The following is a 22475-nucleotide window of genomic DNA, read 5'->3' on the forward strand; positions in this document are numbered from 1 at the left end:
TGAAGGCCACAAGAAAGCTGTGAACAATAACTGTTAAGGCTGAAGAGCACACAAAGTTATCAGGTCATAAGTTATCAAAATTTCTGTCAGGATCACCATATTTTTTTTTTTTGCACTTATCAAACATTTATGACAAAACACTTTTAATTATATATTTAACTGAAAGGTATTGCTGAGCTGCCTACAGCTGCAAGAAAAAGTATGTGAACCCTTTGGAATGATATGGGTTTCTGCACAAATTGGTCATAAAATGTGATCTGATCATCATCATCTAAGTCACAACAATAGACAATCACAGTCTGCTTAAACTAATAACACACAAAGAATGAAATGTTGCCATGGTTTTATTCTACACACCATGTAAACATTCACAGTGCAGGTGGAAAAAGTATGTGAACCCTTGGATTTAATAACTGGTTGAACCTTCTTTGACAGCAATAACTTCAACCAAACGTTTCCTGTAGTTGCAGATCAGACGTGCACAACGGTCAGGAGTAATTCTTGACCATTCCTCTTTACAGAACTGTTTCAGTTCAGCAAAATTCTTGGGATGTCTGGTGTGAATCGCTTTCTTGAGGTCATTCCACAGCATCTCAATTGGGTTAAGGTCAGGACTCTGACTGGGCCACTTCAGAAGGCGTATTTTCTTCTGTTTAAACCATTCTTTTGTTGATTTACTTCTATGCTTTGGGTCATTGTCCTGTTGCAACACCCATCTTCTGTAGAGCTTCAGCTGGTAGACAGATGGCCTTAAGTTCTCCTGCAAAATGTCTTGATAAACTTGGGAATTCATTTCTCCTTCGATGATAGCAATCCGTCCAGGCCCTGATGCAGCAAAGCAGCCCCAAACCATGATGCCTCCATCACCATACTTCACAGCTGGGATGAGGTTTGATGTTGGCGTGCTGTGCATCTTTTTTTACCACACATAGGTGTCCTTTTATGAAACGGAGATGACCAGTGATCCTGCTGATCACAGCTCATTTCCGATCGTTCTCAGTTTATGAAACAGAAATGATCGGGGGAGAACATGTTCTCCGCTGATCATCTCTTCACACGGGAATCTGTCATTGACAGACACAGAAACAGCCAGACTATGAAGCTGCGATCCCCGCACTTCACTGGCGATCTGGGTCAGAATTCACACTCCCAGGTTCACCAGCTTGGAACTTGTGAAGCGGGGAGTGAAGACAGAATCGGGGGAGAACTGAGGGGGAAAAAGGAAGATTATGGACTTCCTTCTTCCTCGTTCAGACCCCCCAACACAGTAATCATGTCCCCCTGCCATATTTATGTATATATATACATGTATATATATACACACATACATTTAGATATCTATTTAATGTGTATATATATATACAATGTATGTGTGTGTGTATTCAGTGTATATATATATATATATATATGTAAGGGGACTATTATTTATTAACCTCGTGTACTCAGCAGTGATAATTTATCTATGCTTGTTAAAGCGCGCCAGGGATTTTCATACTACGGTAATCTCGCTTTGTCTCACGAGATTACAGACGCCCCATTGACTTCTACACAGATCTCCGAGAAAACCGTTCTCCTCTGATCACCCTGGGCGAACTGAAGTTCTCCCATTCATAAAAGGGGTGCCAGATGTGATCATTTTCCCCGGAGAACTGTAGAGAAGCCAACGGAGAAAAAAATTCACCCGTTCATAAAAGGACACCATAGTGTTGTGTGTTTCTTCCAAACAACTCAACTTTAGTTTCATCTGTCCACAGAATATTTTGCCAGTACTGCTGTGGAACAACCAGGTGCTCTTGTGCAAACTGTAAACGTGCAGCAATGTTTTGTTTGGACAGCAGTGGCTTCCTCTGTGGTATCCTCCCATGAAATCCATTCTTGTTTAGTGTTTTACGTATTGTAGATTCGCGAACAGGGATGTTAGCATTTGCCAGTGACTTTTCTAAGTCTTTAGCTGTCTGCACTGTGCTCTTGCAGTCATCTTTACAGGACGGCCACTCCTAGGGAGAGGAGCAGCAGTGCTGAACTTTCTCCATTCATAGACAATTTGTCTTACCATGGACTGATTAACAGCAAGGCTTTTGGAGATACTTTTATAACCCTTTCCAGCTTTATGCAAGTCAAAATTCTTAATCGTAGGTCTTCTGAGAGCTCTTTTGTGCGAGGCATCATTCACATCAGGCAATGCTTCTTGTGAAAAGCAAACCCAGAACTGGTGTGTGTTTTTTATAGGGCAGGGCAGCTGTAACCAACACCTCCAATCTCATCTCATTGATTGGACTCCAGTTGGCTGACATCTCACTCCAATTAGCTCTTGGAGATGTCATTAGTCTAGGGGTTCACATACTTTTTCCACCTGCACTGTGAATGTTTACATGGCGTGTTCAATAAAAACATGGCAACACTTAATTCTTTGTGTGTTATTAGTTTAAGCAGACTGTGATTGTCTATTGTTTTTACTTAGACGATGATGATCAGATCACATTTTATGACCAATTTGTGCAGAAATCCATATCATTCCAAAGGGTTCATATACTTTTTCTTGCAGCTGTACACTATATGAATTTATACCTGTTCCTAATGGCTGCCTCCCACCCAACAATTTTTTGATTGAAAGATCAAAGGAGCGGGATGGAAAATTGGCAGCTGAACAGCGGCTGCATCAAATCAGGTATTCTGACAGGCGCTGACTGCAGCTGTCAGAATTGCTGTACAGCGTTGATAGGGGAATGCGATCAATTATTTTCGTTCAGCCTGCAATCTGCACATATATGCCCATCTTTAGGGTTTACATTTAAACACTTAAAGTGTTTGCAAACTATCACCTTGTAAAACAACCCATTCAGTTTAAAATAGAAATGAAAGGCAAAACATTTGTGTATAGATATAAAACAACATTATAAATACTTTTTTGCCTTTTTTTTTTATAAGTGATCACATTCCCTCTGTTCTCAGCTGCATAAGAACTTAGTGGAGAAGAAGCAACAGAACACAGAGCTTCCCAGTGAATGGCCATGCGGGGTGGTGTCAGGACAAGTCTGATCATTAGAGGTGAGCAGGATGAGTTCCCAGCAGAACTAGAGAATTGAACAGAGTGTGTTCTCCTGCTTAGTGTGGTCAGTTTTTAATAGGAAAGCAGAGGGGCTGGCAGGAACACCAGGAATTTCACACAAAGGAAGCAATACAAAGAGAACAGGATACTTTTTCTACAAGTACATGATACAGCAGGCTTATAGCAGGAATATGAAATGTTAGGGTAACAAACACTTTAAAGAGGTTGTAAACCCCCAAAAAATGTTTTTTTCTTTTTGCAACCTGCAAGAGAAACACATAATGAGCTAGTATGCATCGCATACTAGCTCATTATGAAATACTTACCTTAGAACGAGCCCCCGCCGTGCCGTCCGCTTCCCTGTATGACGGGCGACATGTCTTCCGGGATCGCGGCATCCGGCCATTTGATTGGCCGGAGCCGCGGCGACGTCACTCCCGCGCATGCGCGCGGGAGCCCACGGTCACGGCACGGAGCTCTGAAGGAACTTCCTATAGGTAAAAGTTACAGAGGAGGGTTTACTTCCTCTTTAAGGTTTGGCAGGTGATCATGTGAAAAGAAACCTACAGCTCCATCTTCTGGCTGGAAATAGTAAACATGAAATATGTATGTACAATATTTTTTAAATCTAGCAAATGAAAAATATATTCTTGTTTTGTTATGATAAAAAAAATAATAAACTGAACTTTTAGACCCGGTTCACACTTCTCTGACTTGGGACGCGACTTGTGTGACCTCAAGTTGCCCCAAGTCGCTTGTCATTACAAATTCAATGTAAATGAATGAGAGCCGTCTTAAAGAGATTGTAAACCGAAATTAGTTTTTTTTTTTCTCACCCTGAAAGAGAAATGCATAATGAGCTAGTATGCATCGCATACTAGCTCATTATGAAATACTTACCTTAGAACGAGCTCCCGCCGTGCCGCCCGCTTACCTCTATAACGGGCGACATGTTCAGTCGCCCATCTTCCGGGATCGCGGCATCCAGCCATCTGATTGGCCGGAGCCGCGGTGACGGCACTCGCGCGCGGGAGCACCAGCGGCCGTTCCTTCAGAGCGCATGCGCCAGTGACGTCACTGGCTGCATGTAAGGTAAATATCTCCTAAACGGTGCAAGTTTAGGAGATATTTACAGAACCTATAGGTAAGTCTTATAATAGGCTTACCTATAGGTACAACTTGCAGAGGAGGGTTTACTTCCTCTTTAATATGCACTACTTAAGTCACTCCGACTTCAGAAAAGGTTCCTGTGCTACTTCAAGCGACCTCAATGGGAGTCGCCTCCAAGTCGGATCCTTATCTATTTTCAAGCGACTGTGATCAGACTTTCCAGGAAGAAGAAAAAGATTACCTAGGCATTCCCCACATTCCCCACAGACAAAGTCACCTATCATTTAAGTCTCTTCAAAGTCTCTTCAAAAGTCTCTTCAAATTCGTGCTAAAAAGTCGCTCCTTCATGGGGCGACTTTCTGGTCGCGTTAGTGTGAACAGGCTCTTAAAAAGCAATCTATAAGTAGATTAAATATCAATAAAGAAATGTCTTGTTTCTGTAAATTTTCTATGGGTCCATAGATCCACAAATCATTAGTGCACAGGAACTGATGTGAAAAAAACATGAAGTGGTATCATGATACTTACTTCCAAGTAGTTTTGCACTCCAAGAACTGCTTGGTCGGCCGGTGTCCTCATCACCCCACTAAAATCAGAAATATGGAATTCAGGTCATTTCATTTCCAGAAAGGCAAAGACACAGAAGCCCAGAAAGTAGCCCAGAGAACAGTACTGTATATACAGTATATTACCGAAAGTATTGGGACGCCTGCCTTTACATGCACATGAACTTTTATGACATCCCAGTCTTAGTTCATAGGGTTCAATATTGAGTTGGCCCACCCTTTGCAGCTATACCAGCTTCAACTCTTCTGGGAAGGCTATCCACAACAATTAGGAGTGTGTCTATGGAAATATTTGACCATTCTTCCAGAAGCTCATTTGTGAAGTCAGGAACTGATGTTGGACGAGAAGGCCTGGCTCGCAGTCTCTGCTCTAATTCATTCCAAAGGTATTCTATCGGGTTGAGGCCAGGACTCTGCAGGTCAATCAAGTTCCTTCATCCCAAATTCACTCATCTGTGTCTTTATGGACCTTGCTATTTGCACTGGTGCGCAGTCATGTTGGAACAGGAAGGTGACATCCCCAAACAGTTACCACAAAGCTGAGAGCATGAATTTGTCCAAAATGTCTTGGTATGCTGCCGCCTTAAGAGTTCCCTTCACTGGAACTAAGGGGCCAAACCCAACCCCTGAAAAACAACCCCACACCATAATCCCCCCTCCACTAAATGATTTAAGGCATCGATGAGCAAATTTGGGGTGGAGGAACTTGACTGGCCTGCATGCGCTTCTGGAAGAATGGTCAAACATTCCCATAGACACACTCCTAAACCTTGTGGACAGCCTCCCCAGAAGAGTTGAAGCTGTTATAGCTGCAAAGGGTGGGCCAACTCAATATTGAACCCTACAGACTTTGGGCTCTTTCACACGGGTGGTCCGATCAGATCCGCCTGTCAGTTTTTTAGGCGGATCTGATTGGATCCTCCATGCAGCTCTATGGGGCAGCGGGTGTCAGCGGAGACGCCTCCGCTGACACCCGCTGCCATCCGCATCCGATCCTGTGCTGAAATCTGGACGGATGGAAACCCTATTTTTCCATCCGTTCAGTAATCGGAGCGGATCTGATGAGAGCGGACAAGCGGTCCGCTCTCCTCCGATCCCCCATAAAGGGCAGCGGGTGCTGAGACACCTCCCTCTCCGCTCTGCAAGCGGAGACGGAGCTGTCATCCGCCCGGCTCAGCGGGGATCGCGGCTCGATCCCCGCTGAGCAACACGGATCCGCCTGCGGAGGCGGACCGTGTGAAAGAGCCCTAAGGCTGGGATGACATTACAGTTCATGTGCGTGTAAAGGCAAGCGTCCCAATACTTTTGGTAATATAGTGTACATCTTATCTACGCTAGCACTGTTCTTATACATGCTACACTACAGACGTTGCATACAGCAAGCACATAAAGGGCAGACGTAAAGCACAGATGTTGCATACAGCAACATAACATAACCTTAGGTCATAAAAAATTTAGAGGGTTGCAGTGTTTATATTTGGCTAGGGGGGGGGGGGGGGGGGGAATAAGTAAAAATACTAAACTTACTCCTCCCAATCCTCAGGGCCGGCACACTTCTCCGTTGTCTGACATTTCGGCATGTTGCTGCTCCTGCAATGTAGTGCTGGTTCTTCTTTGTTCATGATGAAGTCAGAAAGCTGTGACCGGCCAAGACAAGGGATGGGCAGAAGGGGCAGCTGCTCTGGGTGCAATGGTTTATTGCAAGGATGTGGGCATCCTGACCCTAACCCTAAGGCGCAGTTTGGCATCTTTGGCCTGGGAGCTGGATAGCCTTGTCCCAGCACTACCAGCCAGCCAGTGAAGTGGCTTCAGGTAACCAGTTGCCTGGACAGGAGTAAGCCTATAGGAGTGATGAACAAAGGCAAGTATTTCACCTTGTACTTATCCCCCCAGCCAAACAAGTGGTTGGAGTGAGGCTTTAAAGCTGAAGTACGGCCAAAATTATATTTGGTCGTATGCACAGATAATAAGTTAGCTGTAATGATGTGTGCTCTATTTTTGGATGCTGCAGCTTTTGTTACTCTTTTGATCAGTGTATGGGCACCCTGGTTGAACACAATTCGACCTGTCGATTGACTTGTGTACAACTAGCCTGTTAGGTTTTTCCAGAATGATTAGTGCCACCTGTTATAGTCCGCAATGCAGCAGGGCAAGGACCCCATTGGCAGAACACAATAGAGCTGCAGGAAATCCAACAATTTCTTTCCTTACACCCATGGTGGAATCAAAGAAAATTGCATAATCTATGGCCTGCCTTAGTCTTGTCATCTCTTAGGCCCCTTTCACGTTTGCCGCTCCGTCTGTGGAGTCAGTTTTTCTCAGCGGGGGATCGATCCGCCGATCCCCCGCTGAGCAGGCGGATGGCAGCTCTGTTTCAGCTCTGTGTGCGGAGTCAGAGCTGTCAGGTCCCCGCTGTTCTCTATGGGGGAATCGGATGAGAACGGACCACCAGACGGATGGAAATAGGGTTTCCATCCGTCCGGATTTGACGGACAGGATCGGATCGGATATCAGCGGACATGTCTCTGCTGACATCGAATGCCCATAGAGATGCATGGGGCATCCATTCAGATCCACCTGAAAAACTGACAGGGGGATCTGAACCTGCAAGTGTGAAAGGGGCCTTACTTTTATTCAAGCAGTATCCCGGAGTGGGGATTTAAGCTGGCCATACACCAATCAAAATTTGGCTGGTCCAACAAGGATCAGTCTGTGGACTCCCCTCATTTGACAGAAGTTGATTGTTTAATCAGCATTTGTCGAAGAAACATGTTGGAAAACTTTCGGTCAATTAGTGGCTGCAGCCACTAATCAGTGTATTCTAAAAAGCCATGGGTGTCACTGTCAAGATACAGGCCCCGTTCACACTGGGGCGATCCGACTTGGTGGGGCGACCTCCGAGGTCGCGGTGCGAGCAGCGCGCCGCGACCTCGGAGCGGCCGGCACGGACTTCATAACATTGAAGTCTATGACGGTCGCGCCGGGTCGCCCCAAAGAAGCTCCGGACCCTTTTTCTAAGTCGGAGCGACTTGTGTCGCTCCTATTAGAACGGGTCCGCAGCTTCCCTATGGAAGGCGACCTACGGCGACCTGTGAGGCAACCAGGTCGCCTTAGTGTGAACGGGGACACAAGGCTCCGGTGGAGGGAGGGGATTCCTTCATCTACCTTGTTTGTGCGGAGCATGTTTTATTTATTTTTATTCAGTAGGCCCGCTAGCTAAAAAAAAAAAAAAAACAGATGTATGGTCATCTTTTTTCAAACTATTGTTCACAAATTGTGGATTTTCAATGGCTTACAGCATGCTACATAAAAGGTTATGTAGGGAGAGGATAGGCAGAGGAGCTGGACCAGCACAGAGAATAGATAGACAATCCCAAAGGAGGGGAGGGCTATGATATGCAAGGAACGAGGGGACTATGATAGGGAATAAACACTTTCTAGAAAGCTCAGACACACACCAAGTTAATAAAAAACCTTTATGGAAAGGACAAGCACTGCAAGTAACATTTGAAATACTTGACTGTTGCCTGCGTTTGTTTAGGTTAGTGACAGGGTCTCTTTAAAATCTTGAGTATATAGTGTACAAAAATAGATGGAAACAAATCCAACACAACAATGGTGACTCAAGCCTCCCTCATGTGACACTTTCAAACACATATACAGTGATTCAGTCTGACTCACCCAGCTCAGCCAGGCTTGTGCAAAGCCGGAAACAGATTTATAAAATATAACAGCAGCCGAGAAAGTTAATTAACATCATTAGAGGAGATAGGAGCAGAATATTTTTAATAACATTGTCATCTTTTTTTTTTTTTGACATCCGTAAAAAATATATTTCCACCTCAGCCAATTAGAGGAAGCCTAGTAACCATTATTAAAAATACAAGGCTTTTTCTGAATGGCTCAGTACGGGCAGCAGATAGGAAGTCCTTGTGCTGCTCCTGGATCATAATGCTGATTATTGAACAGAGATAACGCTACTACAATATGATACATTGCTGACAAAGGGGACATTTCTGGTAATTCTGCCATCCTGGCCTAAATTAATTATTTTTTTTAGTTCTTTTTATTGTAGGTAACTATTCAAAGTGATAGAAAACCTGGAGTTGGGTTTTAATCCAGTCAACCAATCAGTTTTGTGGTTTAGGGCTCTTTCACACGGGCGATCCGATCAGATCCGCCTGTCAGTTTTTTAGGCGGATCTGATCGGATCCTCCATGCAGCTCCATGGGGCAGCGGATGTCAGCGGAGACACCTCCGCTGCCATCCATATCCGATCCTGTCCGTGAAATCCGGACGGATGGAAACCCTATTTTTCCATCCGTTCAGGGAACGGATCGGATTAGAGCAGCGGGAGCTGTGACACCTCCCTCTCTGCACTGCCAGCGGAGATGGAGCTGTCATCCGCCGGCTCAGCGGGGATCGGCGGATCGATCCCCGCTGAGCAGCACGGATCCGCCTACGGAGGCGGACCGTGTGAAAGAGCCCTTACTGTTGCTCAGGCAGACTGAATGATGTAAAGTAAGATGTTTATTAATCAGGAAACAGACAATACAGTTCTGTAGACCTCCACCATAAAGCCAGTTATGGTAAATACAATGAAACACAGTAAGCAACCTGTGATTTTACAACTAATTTTAGGAGGGTAACGTGGTTGTGAACCACAGATATGAAATATGAACACATACTGTATATCTCTATAGTGTTAACTCAATAAGGAGCACATTTCTGTCTGCTGATTTGTTCCTCTGCTATCAGCATGAATCACGTCTGACAAGTTTTGCTGACACCAAGAGAAAAAAGGTGACAGGGGAGGGAGCTCCAGCTGATTTACAACCTAAGGTGTGTGTGGGTGTGTGGAAGGGGGGGGGGTTGTCCCTTCGCTCCAATCAGCTCTCAGAGCTCTTCTCACTGAGCTCTGCAGAATGTGATGTCAGCTCTCCTCACCATTTATTATGACCGCTAAGACATGCTTTATAAATTCTGGACTTTAACCAGTTCTGGACCGGAAGGATTTGCCCCCTTAATGACCAGGCCATTTTTTGAGATTTGGTACTGTTATTTTAATGGAAAATTGCATGGTCGTGCGATGCTGTACCCTAATAAAATTGATGTCCTTTTCCCCCACAAATAGAGCTTTCTTTTGGTGGTAATTGATTACCTGTGCGATTTTTATTTTTTGCGCTTTAAACAAAAAAAACAGCAACAATTCTGGAAAAAAAAAACAATATTTTCACTTTCTGCTATATAACATTCCCCAAAAAAATTTTAAAATCAATTTTTTTTCATTCTTTTAGGCCAATTTGTATTCTGCTACATATTTTTGGTTAAAAAAAAAAAAAAAAAAAATCGCAATAAGCGTATTTTGATTGGTTTGCGCAAACGTTATCGCGTCTACAAACTAGGGGAAAGATTTCTGTCATTTTTATTTATTTTATTTTTTTTTTTTACGAGTAATGGCGGCGATCTGTGATTGTTAGCGGGACTGCGACATTGCAGCGGACAGATCGGACTCCTAACTGACATTTTTTTACACTTTTGGGGGTACCAGTGACATTACTACAGTAATCAGTGCTAAAAATATGCACTGGTACTGTAATAATGACACGGGCAGGGAAGGGGTTAACCTAGTCGGTGATTAAAGAGTTAAATGTGAGCCTAGGGGAGTGTTTACTAACTGTGGGGGGAGGGGCTTGTTAAATGACCATATAGACCTGTGATCCTTTATAGAAGGATCACAGGCCCTCTGTGATCATTTCAGAGAGAATGGTCGGCTGTGTTTAAGACAGCTGACGTGCGTCTCTCCCAACGGGGAGGGATCGCAGGTGGCCGGCGGCAATTGGTGCCGCCAGCCCCATGCATCAGCATCCCAGCTGCCTAGTGGGGGCGGGAGCTTGCCCCCAACCCCGGCACTGGGCGCGCTACCGACGTAGGTCAGGCTAGTCACTCCTCTGGGTATATGTAAGGGTTTACAACCACTTCAAAGTGTTTTTCATTTTGAATAGAGCAAGGCAGGGTTATAACCACTATGAGTTTTTTGTGCCATCTGTGGCCAAACAGGATGTGAGAGGAAATCCATCCAAAGTCAGGGAATACTGGTAGGTCACCAGAACTAGTGTCCCCATTAGAAGATTTCCCCTCTGTTTCTGTTTGGATGCCAACCCCAAATGTGGGATTTGATTTTATCTTTATGGCTGTTTAATGGTAAACAAGACAACTAGAGAGGGTGAATCACCCTAACGAGGGCACAGACAGAAATAAAACCTGACAGGAGTTCTATACCTCTCCACTCTACCCAAAGCTAAATAAAAATATTTGCCTTTAGAGACACTTTAAATAAAGTGATAGGACTTGTAGTTCCACCTTAAGTGGCTTAAAGCTTACCTGCTTATGTTTTGTGTTCCCTGGTCTAACCCCCCACTGCCATCAACAATCTAATTATATACCTTATTTCTGACCTAGTCACATCATGAATGGGTCTCTGTGCTTCCCTATGTAATGCTGGCAAATCATGGCTGGTGGGAGAGGCCATCAGGGTGCTGTACACAGCTTCCAGAAAACGTCACAGCACCCCGCCTCATACTCCTCTCTAGAGCCCCCAGACCTGATGCAAGCGGTGAGTTGGCTCTTGGTAGGAGTTCTGCAATTATAAAAATGCCGTGTTGACTGGGTGTCAGTTTGAAGGAGCGGGCATTCCTAAGCATACTGTATTTGCATGAAGACCTATCTGGGACTGACACTAACCACCACTAACTGTCTCTCGCACTAACTTGCGTCACAAGTGACACTAATACAGTGATCAGCAAATTATCTTTATACTGTATATAGTGACACTGTGACAGGGAGTGAAAGGGTTAACTGGGGGGGGGGGGGAGGGTGATCAGGGGGTGACAAATGTGCCTATGTGTACTGGTGTCAGTGTAGTGCTTGTGTACTCACTGTCTAAAGTTCTCTCTTCTTACACTGGAACCAAAAAGGGCTCCAGGGGAGGAGATTGCATAATTTCCTGTGCCTGTGTTTATATTACACAGGCACAGGACATTCTGCAATTGGTCAGAACTAATCACCAGGTCAAGGACAAAAATCACTGGCCGGGACCTGATGACTGATCGGTTCTGAAACAAATCTGCACATCGCAGGGACGGCAGGCGCGCCCCCTAGCCCTGTGTGCGACTGACGTATAGTTACGTCAGTTCGCGCAGCTGATCCAACTTGCCGCAGTAAAACTGCAGCGGGTGGTTGGCAACTGGTTAAGGGATAAGTTCACCTTTCATAACATATTAAATATTCAGGGTGTAACATATCACGAACGGACCAGCCTCCACAATTTGACAGCTAGCAGGGATCCTCTTTCCACGCCGCTAGCTGTCACAATTTAAAAAAAATGTGACTGACTGGGGCTACGCCCCCATCGCCCATTCACAGTGTCCTGTAAATGGGTCCGGCAGCCTTTGCGGCTGTCAGCTTTGAGTTTTCAATTAACTACTGGCGCTGTGGAGAGCTGTGATAGTTCATTCTAACTTCCTGTTAGATTGTATCTGCTTGCCCGTATGATGCACACAGATACACTGACAGGTCTGCAGGAAACCTGCACAGCACAAGCGATGTGCTGATCGTTGGTGCAATGTTTTCCATGGCCCCAGAAACAAAAAATAAATAACCTGCAAAAAAATTTACATTTATTATTTTTTGCTAAAAGGTGAACTTATCCTTTAAAGCATCACCTATGGATATTTTTAATGTCCTGTAGTTTGTCGCTATTCCATGGGCGTGAACAATTTACAAACCTTACATGTTTATTATCTGTTTAATATCTATCTACTTGGTGTATCATCTTTTATAGTTTACCCATAAATTGGGTAATATAGTGTGTTTGTGTGCTTTTTACCTGAAACTTTGCGTTTGATAAGCGGTTGCGCATATATCCTGTGACATAAAAATTGCAACACCCACTATTTTATTCTCCAGGGCCTTTGCTTTCAGAAAATATATTTTTGGGAGTTCAAAGTAATTTTCTAGCAAGAAAAAAAAAAAAAAAAAAAAGGATACAGACTTTTACATGTACGTGAGAAATGTCAGAATTGGTCCAGATGGTAAGCAGTTTAATAATATAGGGTGATCCTGCCCTGAAGGGACTTAAGGCACTTCCTGTTATAGGGTGACAAAACGCTGTCTCCCAAGTGTTCTCCTGCATTGTCACCCTGTAACTTTGTATTTTCAGCGGAGATTAGAAACGGCTGTGCCAACACTGATTACACAGACACGTTCCACCATTGTCATCTTAGGGAAAACCACCCTGAGGCAGGCCATGCAGCAATTGCTGGAATGTGTGCAAAGAGGCTGCAGGAGATCAGCAGCAACAAAGTTTAACCACCTCCCGCCCGCCGTATAGTAAAATGACAGCGGGTGGGATTCCCTCTCATTCTTGGATGACATCATATGACCTCGCCCCAGTCTCTGGGAATCATGGATGCGTCGTATCCCTGGGACACCGCCCAACCCTGATCTAGGTAAAGAGCCAATGACACGGCTCTTTACCTATCTGATTGGCTGTGTACAATCATAGCCGATCACATGAAAACACAGGAGTGCTGGTAATCGTCTCTCCTCACCTCACACTGACAGAGTGCGAGGAAAGGAAAGCCAATCATTGGCATCTCCTCGCAGGGGAGACCTGTACAGGTAATCAGGACACTGATCATTGGTGCAGCCACAGCATTGACCATCTATGACACCAATCTGTGTCCATCAGTGAAGTCAACTTGTGCCCATCAGTGATGCCAATCTGTGCCCATCAGTGATGCCAATCTGTGCCCATCAGTGAAGCCAATCTGTGCTGCCTTTTAGTGCCTGCTTATCAGTGCCACCTATCAGTACGGCATATTAGTGCCTCCTCATCAGTGCCGCCTAGTCAGCGCACATTACTTATTTATAAACTTTTCTGACAGAAATGAAGAAAAACTCTTTTTCAATATTTTCGACCTTTTTTCATTTTTTTAGCAAAAAATAAAAAACTCAGTGGTGATTAAATGCCACCAAAAGAAAGCTTTGTGTGAAAAAAACGATAAAAATGTCATGTGGGTACAGTGTTGCATGACAGCGCTATGGTCATTCAATATGTGACAGCGCTATTGTCATTCAATATGTGACAGCGCTAAGAGCTGATAATTGGCCCTGGTAGGAAGGGGGTGAAATGCCCGGTATTAAAGCAGTTAAAAAAAAAAAAAAAAAGTAAACAAAGGACAAGATGTGGTAATTATTTATAACAAAGAGTGCTTTAGCAAACAAAATGACATTCAATGAGGGTTTCCACACACTTCCACACGTACCATTAGAATATGCAGCTCAGGTCACCAACTTTAAACAATAAGGGTTATATAACTACCTGTATTTCGTTCCATAATACTGGAAAAATAATAAATAGCGAACTTTACAAGCCATATTCCCACAGGAAGCCCAGAGAGATCACACCACACGACTTCCAATCAAACACAACCCCACATGCCACCATGTGACGCTCAAAGGCAGAGACACCTGCATGGAAAGACCCCTGGGACCCCGCACTGCCTGCGCAGAAACCAAGCATTTGTTTTTAATTTTCTACAATAAAAGCACTCTTTTTACATATTTGATGCCATTCAGTTATAAAATAAACACACTCACGTGTGCTGCGTTATGCGTAAAAGGCGGCTTTGTTGTTCAGGCATCAATAGGACACCTTCGGAGCATAACAAGCTATAGAGCGGTTTCAGGGTCCTTTAAAGCTAATGTCTCGCAGTCATGACGTCACTACTGCAGAGCTCTTCCTCTATCAGCCGGGAGGGAAACTATCTCTATGTGAGCATTTTAGGGTTTTGTTTTTATGATAAATGCCAAATTCTTGGAAAATAAAAGTTTTTGGAGGCGATAGTTCAGTGCTGTTTCTTTTCTTATAGTAAGCTCACTGTAATATATATTATATGTCTGTCATCACATTTCATGTAAATCGAGGGGGTAAGTTCACTAAAGCTAAACACATGTAGGGGATGAAGAAAACAACAGAGTCTTCAATTGATAGCCACCTACTGAAAATGCTAACTGCCTGGCTGCCATGCTAACCCTGTAGGTTTAGTGTTGTCTAAGTTACTGAACACAACAAGCATGCAGACCAGGAATGCTGAAGGGCAGCTGCACACTTGCTTTTTTGATCAGCATGCTATCTGGGCAAAATATACAGGTGCATGTCATAATTATAATATAATCAAAATGTTAATTTATTTCAGTAACACACAGGGTGATATATTTCAAGCATTTCTTTCTCCTAATTTTGATGATTATCGCTTACAGCTAGTGAAACACAAAATTCAGTATCTCAGAAAATTAGACTATTATATAAGACCAATAAAAAAAAAAGGATTTTTAATACAGAAATGTTGGCTTACTGAAAAGGATGTCCATGTACAGTATAGTATGTAGTCAATACTTGGTCGGGACTCCTTTTGCATGAATTACTGCATCAATGAGGTGTGATAGGAAGGCGATCCGCCTGTGGCACTGCTGATGTGTTATGGAAACCCAGGTTGCTTTGATAGCAGCCTTCAGCTCATTTGCAATATTGGGACAGGTGGTGCCTCTTATTTTCCTCTTGATAATACCTACCTACGGCGTACTGGAAGTCACTGGGGGACACGAGCGGAGCAACTCCAGCAGCCTATGATCAGCGCGGAGAGGGTGAGGGTTGGCGGTATCGCCCGCAACGGTGCTCCTTAGTGACCATGATGCTGTGCAATGCTGCATATGAAACAAGAGTTTGTTAGTGCATTTCTTATTGTTTAGTGTGATGAATACATTTATTCGTTTTAAGCAATATCACACTAGTGCATCCTTTATCTTTTCTTGCTGCTGAGCCATTTATGGATGGTCGGATGAGCATGGATGTATAAAGGTGCAAGGATCCTCTGGCTGTTAAGATCCATGGTTGAGATGGGTGAATAAGAGTGTAACCGGCTTTTTGATTATCAGCATCCATATGCTTGTTAGCCTTACCTGTGAGAGCGGGTGGGCCACTATATCCGGGTTGCCATCCTCACTAAAGCCCCGTACACACGCAACGATTATCGGCCGACCGATCGTCCGTCTTTTGTCCAGAGTGGTGTTTTGTTGGTTGGAATGTGCCTAGACTGCACACAAATTTTCTCGCCGGACAAAATTCTACTTCAGAAGTGATTTCATGTGCTGGTTTGCTTTCTTTGTGTTCTTTCTTCTCTGAGCATGCCCAGACTTGCTCATTAGATTTTTCCCTGTCTAAATCTGTACTGACTGTACGAAAATCGGCCGTGTTTTGACGGCGGACAAAAATTTTATAGCATGCACACCAGATTTTTTTCGGCCGAAAAGTCGGAGTCGGTTGTCGGAAGCATCATACTAACAAGCCAAAAATCGTCAGATCAGTCGTCGGATGAAAATTCCCTGCCGAATTACGACGCGTGTGTACGAGGCTTTAATGTCACGGCGGTGGATGAATCAACTTTTCTGGTGTTTCTGGTCACACAGCGGTGTCTCCTATTTTGGTGGATTAGGCTTTTGAAGTGATCTTGCTCATATGAACTTTTACAAGCATCTTTATTCTTGGAAATGTAATTTTATATGATGGACTGTTTTTTTATAAATGAAGTGTGTCATATGCTATCATTTGTGTCTGCGCTACTAATACTTTATTCTGAATTCCATTTGGGATTTGAGTGGAGTGTTGTGTTTGTTATAATACCCCACATATTCTCTGGTGTTTAGGTCAGGCGAGTTTGCTGGCCAATCAAGCACACTGATACCATAATCATTAAACCAGGTATTGGTACTTTTGGCAGTGTGGGCAGGTGCTAAGTCCTGCTGGAAAATCAAATCTGCATCTCCATAAAGCTGGTCAGGAGAGGGAAGCATGAAATGCGCTAGAATTTCCTGGTAGAGGGCTCTGCTGACTCTGGACTTGATAATTGTATTTTGCATTTTCTGCTTCCCAGCTCCGCCAACCCCCCACCACCACCACAAGAACCTTTATTGGAGACTGCTTAGACAGAAGACCATGGCAGTACAATACAGTCTCCAATAAAGTTTCATGTGAATGATACCAGCATTGTGTGACTGTTCTTTTTAGACTTACATTATCTGCTATAAGAAAGAGAGTGTGCACCGTGCCATTCTGCACCTGCTCTTCACAGGTAAAATTATTACTAAAACCAGTAATAATCAAATGCAGAGACAATTATTTAATATAATAAAGGGTAGTGTGACAGGAAGTCAGGTAAATCTGTGGGTGTTGTCACAGACGGGAGATACATTTCCACCTTGTTTAGAAAATTCACCAATTACTATCGGGTGTCGGCTGCAGAGGTAGCCAGAAAGGTGTAAGGACGTTGAAAAAGCTTCAGCTATTCAGGATGAGGCAATTAAGGCCTCTATAAGTTATCCAGAGAATGACTACTGATTGCTGCCTCCTGAAGCTGTGTGCGCTGAGGAGAGCAGTCAGCTGAGAGACTTCTGAAGGTGAGGTGATGGACTTTTTCTGTGTGAAAAGAAAACAAATGGACTATTGGTTGTCTGCTGTATGACCAGCAGTGTCTGCCCAGCAGTAGGTTGGGACAGACTCCCTAGGTAGGTTCCTGTGTGTGAAGGTAGACGCCCACAGTGGCCAGGGTTTGTTTCATGTTTGTTTTGAATTATGCTGTTTAGATGCTTGCACTTGTTTGAAGAAAATTGCAAGAATAAACCATAGACTGTTGTTTTTAACTACTCCTCGGCTATCTCTCTGTGTAACGAACCCCCCCAAGAGGTCACCCTCTCCCGCTACCGAGCTAACCCCTCACAGTAGATACAGTTGTGTTCAAAATTATTCAACCCCCACTGAAATTGATTGTTTTGGCCAGTTTGACATTGATTTTGATCATTCAGTCATCCTGCTTACAATTAAATCAAAGAGGCACGTGTAGGTCAGACAAATATAACATAACATTTATAATGAAATAACCACAAATGTATTTTCTGTGCTCACATCATTATCAGTTTTATTCAACCCCCAAGTGACATTCAATCTTAGTACTTAGTACAACATCCTTTTACAGTTATAACGGCTTTTAAACGTGAAGCATAGCTTGACACAAGTGTCTTGCAGCGATCTACGGGTATCTTCGCCCATTCTTCATGGGCAAAAGCCTCCAGTTCAGTCACATTCTTAGGCTTGTGCACTGCAACTGCTTTCTTTAAGTCCCACCAGAGGTTCTCAATCTGATTTAAGTCTGGTGACTGTGATGGCCACTCCAAAATGTTCCAGCCTTTAATCTGCAACCATGCTCTAGTGGACTTGGAGGTATGCTTGGGATCATTGTCCTGTTGAAAGGTCCAACGTCTCCCAAGCCTCAGGTTTGTGACGGACTCCATCACGTTGTCATCCAATATCTCCTGGTACTGAAGAGAATTCATGGTACCTTGCACACGCTGAAGCTTCCCTGTACCTCAGAAGCAAAACAGCCCCAAAGCATGATTGACCCCCCACCATGCTTCACAGTAGGCAAGGTGTTCTTTTCTTCATAGGCCTTATTCTTCCTCCTCCAAACATAGCGTTGATCCATGGGCCCAAACAGTATAATTTTGTTTCATCAGTCCACAGAACACTATCCCAAAACGTCTGTGGTTTGTCCACATGACTTTTGGCATACTTCAGTTGACTCTTCTTATTCTTTGGAGACAGCAAGGGGGTACGCCTGGGAGTTCTGGCATGGAGGCCTTCATTACGCAGTGTGCGCCATATTGTCTGAGCAGAAACTTCAGTACCCACATCTGACAAATCTTTTCTCAGTTCCTCAGAAGTCACACCGGGGACTTTTCTCCACTCTACGCTTCAGGTAGCGCACAGCAGTCTAAGTCAGCATCTTCTTTCTGCCATGACCAGGTAGCGTTTGAACAGTGCCCTTTGCCTTGAATTTGCGAATGATGCTTCCTATGGTGTCTCTTGGTATGTTTAACATCTTTGCAATCTTCTTATAGCCATTGCCCTTCCTGTGAAGAGTAATCACCTCTTCTCTTGTCTTCCTGGACCATTCTCTTGACTTCACCATGTTTGTAACCACACCAGTAAATGTCTAGAAGGAGCTGAGTATCACAGTCATTTTAAAGCTGCCTAATTGGTGCTTATTAGGCTTTATTGCTGCTCCCTGACATCCACAGGTGTTTTCAATACCAGATTGAAAACACTTCAATGAACCTCTGGTCTTCAGAGTGGTAGTCTTTAAGGGGTTGAATAATTGTGTCAATGAAGAATTTACAAAAGAAACATTTACTACTGTATTACAAAACCAATTGATGTCATTTTAGTTGCATATGGTTCTTTAAGAAGTCCTTGTAGGATTTCATTCTGAATACAATTACAAATGTACACTAAATTCCCTAAAACCCTTTACAGCATTGGGGGGTTGAATAATTTTGAACACAACTGTACATTTATATAGTCTTACAGATACTACCGGCCCTTTAATCGCAACCATAATGCTGATGCGGCCCGCAATGAATCTGAGTTTGACACCCCTGTACTATGAAAAAATCGGGCGAACGATCTTACGATTTTCCTCATTGTTTCACAGCAAGTCGGAACCGAGGAAGGAAATATTGTACGAAAATTCTCGTACGACAAAGGCTTTTTTTTTGTTGATTATTGTTTCTGATCATGTGCAGTCTTCTGTTTCTGATATTTCTCGTACAAAAACGGTACATAATAAACAAAAATTGTTCATTTTGTTCCCATACGGAAGTTTGTTCCTTTGGAAATTTCCATTAGGAAAGGTCGGAATCGGCTGTTGAAAGTTGTGTACACACTCTCAGAAAATCATACGATCGTTCCTCTGATGAAAATGTTGGCCTGATTTTCTTATAGTGTGTACGAGCCTTTAGAGTGCTCACACTCTGGATGAAGGAGCACAGGGGCACCTTTGGACAGCAGCATTGTCAGTCTGGGAGGAGGGGAGTGTCAGATGTACTAGCAAATTCAAGCCCCGTACACATGGGCCAAATGTCGGGCAGCATCAGCCGGTTAAATTGAATCCGGCCAACATTTGTCCCATGTGTACTGCAGCCAGTTCAGCCGCTTTTTGTCAAAGGGGCATGACCGAAAAGGTCTGCCGACTGGCTCCTGAACACCACTCTCAACCAATGGCTGAGACAAGAGAACTTCAGGGGGGATTGCTGTACCATAGCTCCCAACTGTCCCTGATTTGGAACAAAGTCCCTCTGTCCCTCTTTCCTCTGCATTTGTCCTTCATTTTGGTCTGATCTATATATAGTTGTATATAAAATGCACTATTTATCTTTCAAAAAGTATTTCTCTGTGCTAAACCTTTCATCCAATTTCTAAATTGCTGCATTTGTAAATTTCAAAAGCCAATATAAAGGAATAGTAGTGGTAAAAAAAAAATTGTGGGTTTAACTAATCATTATATTTTTGGATAATTCTCCTTTAAGAGGGCGTAACAGGGGGTGTGTCCTATGCCTACATATTTTTGCTATTAGGTGTCCCTCGTTCCCATCTGAAAATGTTGGGAGGTATGCTGTACTAACATTGCATAGTTAGTACAGCAACTCCAACCTGAGCTGTCAGGTTTTTTTTTTTTTCATTCAGCCTCCTGGGTAAACGAAAAAATCTAGCAGTGTGTACCAGGCTTTAGATACTCTAACAAACTGAAGCTGAACTCAGGCTCACACTTCGCAATCAGGTACAGCAATAATTATTTTCCATTTAGGATAAAGGTTTTACATGAGCAACTTAAAGCGGATCATTGAACAGACAACAGACTTACTGGCGGGATCATCAGATGAAAATATAATTTAAAAATCCTAAAAAAGGGAACTAATGCAGTCATCACATCTAAAAATTGATAAACTGCAATATAAGAAATGTTTGCTTTTGAGTTTAAAGAGGAGTTCCAGGCACCTGTCAAAAAAATAAAAGTCAGCAACTACAAAAACTGTAGCTTCTGACTCTTAAAACACAGCCACTCACCTGTCCAACAATCCAGCAGTGCACTCAGCCCAGCAGTCTTCATCCTCTGTCCTCCCTTGGCAGCGCCGGCATCTTCACTATGGGCACCCGGCTGTGACAGCTTGTGGCTTCACAGCCAGGGGCCCACTGCGCATGCGCGAGTCACACTGCGCATTGTGAATGGTGGATGTAGTCTTATGGGACCTGTCAGTGTTCCAGAAGACTGCAGAGGGAGGAAGGAGAACTTCTATTGCCAAATGTAATTCCTGTTCCATTGCCAAGCGGCACAGCACAGCGCTCGGAAAGGAAGTGGTGAGAAGAAGGTGGGTACCTGTCAGAATCAAGTACCTACTCCCACCCCCCCCCCCCCCTCCGCTCCTCAAAAGTACCAGTTGCGCAAGAGGAGTGGGGGACGAGTCCTTAAAGCGGAACCTCCCCTTTTGGGAGGAGTTCTGCTTCAATACTGCTTTAAAGAGGTTGTAAACCTCCAAAAAAAAAATAAAAACCTAAAAGACAAAGGCATAATGAGCTAGTATGCATCATTAACCTTAGAACGAAACCCTCTCAGATGGGTCCTGCTGACACGGCCGACATGTTTACCCATCTTCCTTCTGGTCATCCGCTGACATCCGCAATCCCATTGACATGCATTATGTCCGTATATCACCCGCAAACGGATGGGGTGATATACGGACATACGGAACGCCCGTGTGAAAGACGCCTAACAGAACTAGACAAGTAACAATAGTGTCCAATAAATTGCAATAATAGTCAGTGGGTAAGTGTCCGAAAAATGAAACAATGTTAAACAAGCATAAGCTGCTTCAAATCAACAGTTCATGTGCTCCTTTCAACATTTATTAAAGTGGAGTTCCACCCTAATTTAATACTTACCTCCATCTTCTCGCTCCGGGTCACCTGAAAAAGAAATGGATAATCGCATATTTTTTTTTTTTTTTACTTACCTCGTAGCGAAGAAAAAATACTTACCTTACTTTCTTCTTCCTCCTTCCTCGGCCGCGGCCCGTCGTCACTTCCTGGCTCTGCAATGATTCCTGGGAGCTGAACGTCATAGCTCCCAGGAATCATTGCGCCTGCACCGGCCCCGACGTCAGTTCCGGGTCGCGCGCGTCATCCCCTTCTAAACAGCTGCTGGGCATGCCCAGAAGCTGTAGAGGGATGACGCGCGCGACCCGGAAGTGACGTCGGGGCCGGCGCAGAGCATCGTGGGACCAAAGAAGGCGGAAGAAGACGCCGAAGGGGATCTCGCTGGCTTCAAGCTGCCCACATCTGAGATGGCAGCGCTGGACAAGATGTTTTCAAGGTAAGTATTTGTCCTAACAGGTAAGTGCAACCCGGGACAGATCAGAGGCTAGCCATTGTGGAATGTACTAGCCCTGACTGTCCCGGGGGTATTAAAAAAAAAAAAAAAAAATCCAGGGTGGAACTCCGCTTTAATGTATTAAAACTTCATTATATCTTCCACCTCCGTGTATAAGGAATACTTTTTTGCAAAAGTGCTCATAAAATCCTCCACCGGTGATAAGATGGCAGGTCACCTTATGTTTAGACCCCTGTTTTACCAGCAGGTCTAAACACGCAGTTCCCTAATAGGGATGACTTCAGGTGCAGGGCCATCTTACCGAATGGGCACACTGGGCAGTTGCCCAGGGGCCCCACCTGCCCAGTGACCCAGCCCCAGACAAGCATTAGTCCCGATTCCCGTGTGCATCCCGCCGCCAAACTTAGC

The 22475-nt window shown here is 44.0% G+C and overlaps 1 protein-coding gene across 1 annotated transcript in view; it reads right to left on the reverse strand.

The window, feature by feature from the left end:
- The window catches only part of PUSL1 (pseudouridine synthase like 1), a 159098-nt gene extending 144871 nt beyond the window's left edge, over nt 1-14227 (reverse strand). The window contains exons 1-2 of the mRNA XM_082273557.1: nt 14111-14227; nt 4688-4745 (exon numbers count right to left, since the gene is read on the reverse strand). Of these exons, the coding sequence (XP_082129683.1) occupies nt 4688-4745; nt 14111-14166 (114 nt within the window). The 5' untranslated portion in view covers nt 14167-14227. The remainder of the gene's footprint in view (nt 1-4687; nt 4746-14110) is intronic.
- Nucleotides 14228-22475: the final 8248 nt, after the last annotated feature.

Source organism: Pelophylax lessonae (assembly GCF_965119305.1).
Source record: "Pelophylax lessonae genome assembly, chromosome: 12".
Lineage (NCBI taxonomy): Eukaryota > Metazoa > Chordata > Amphibia > Anura > Ranidae > Pelophylax > Pelophylax lessonae.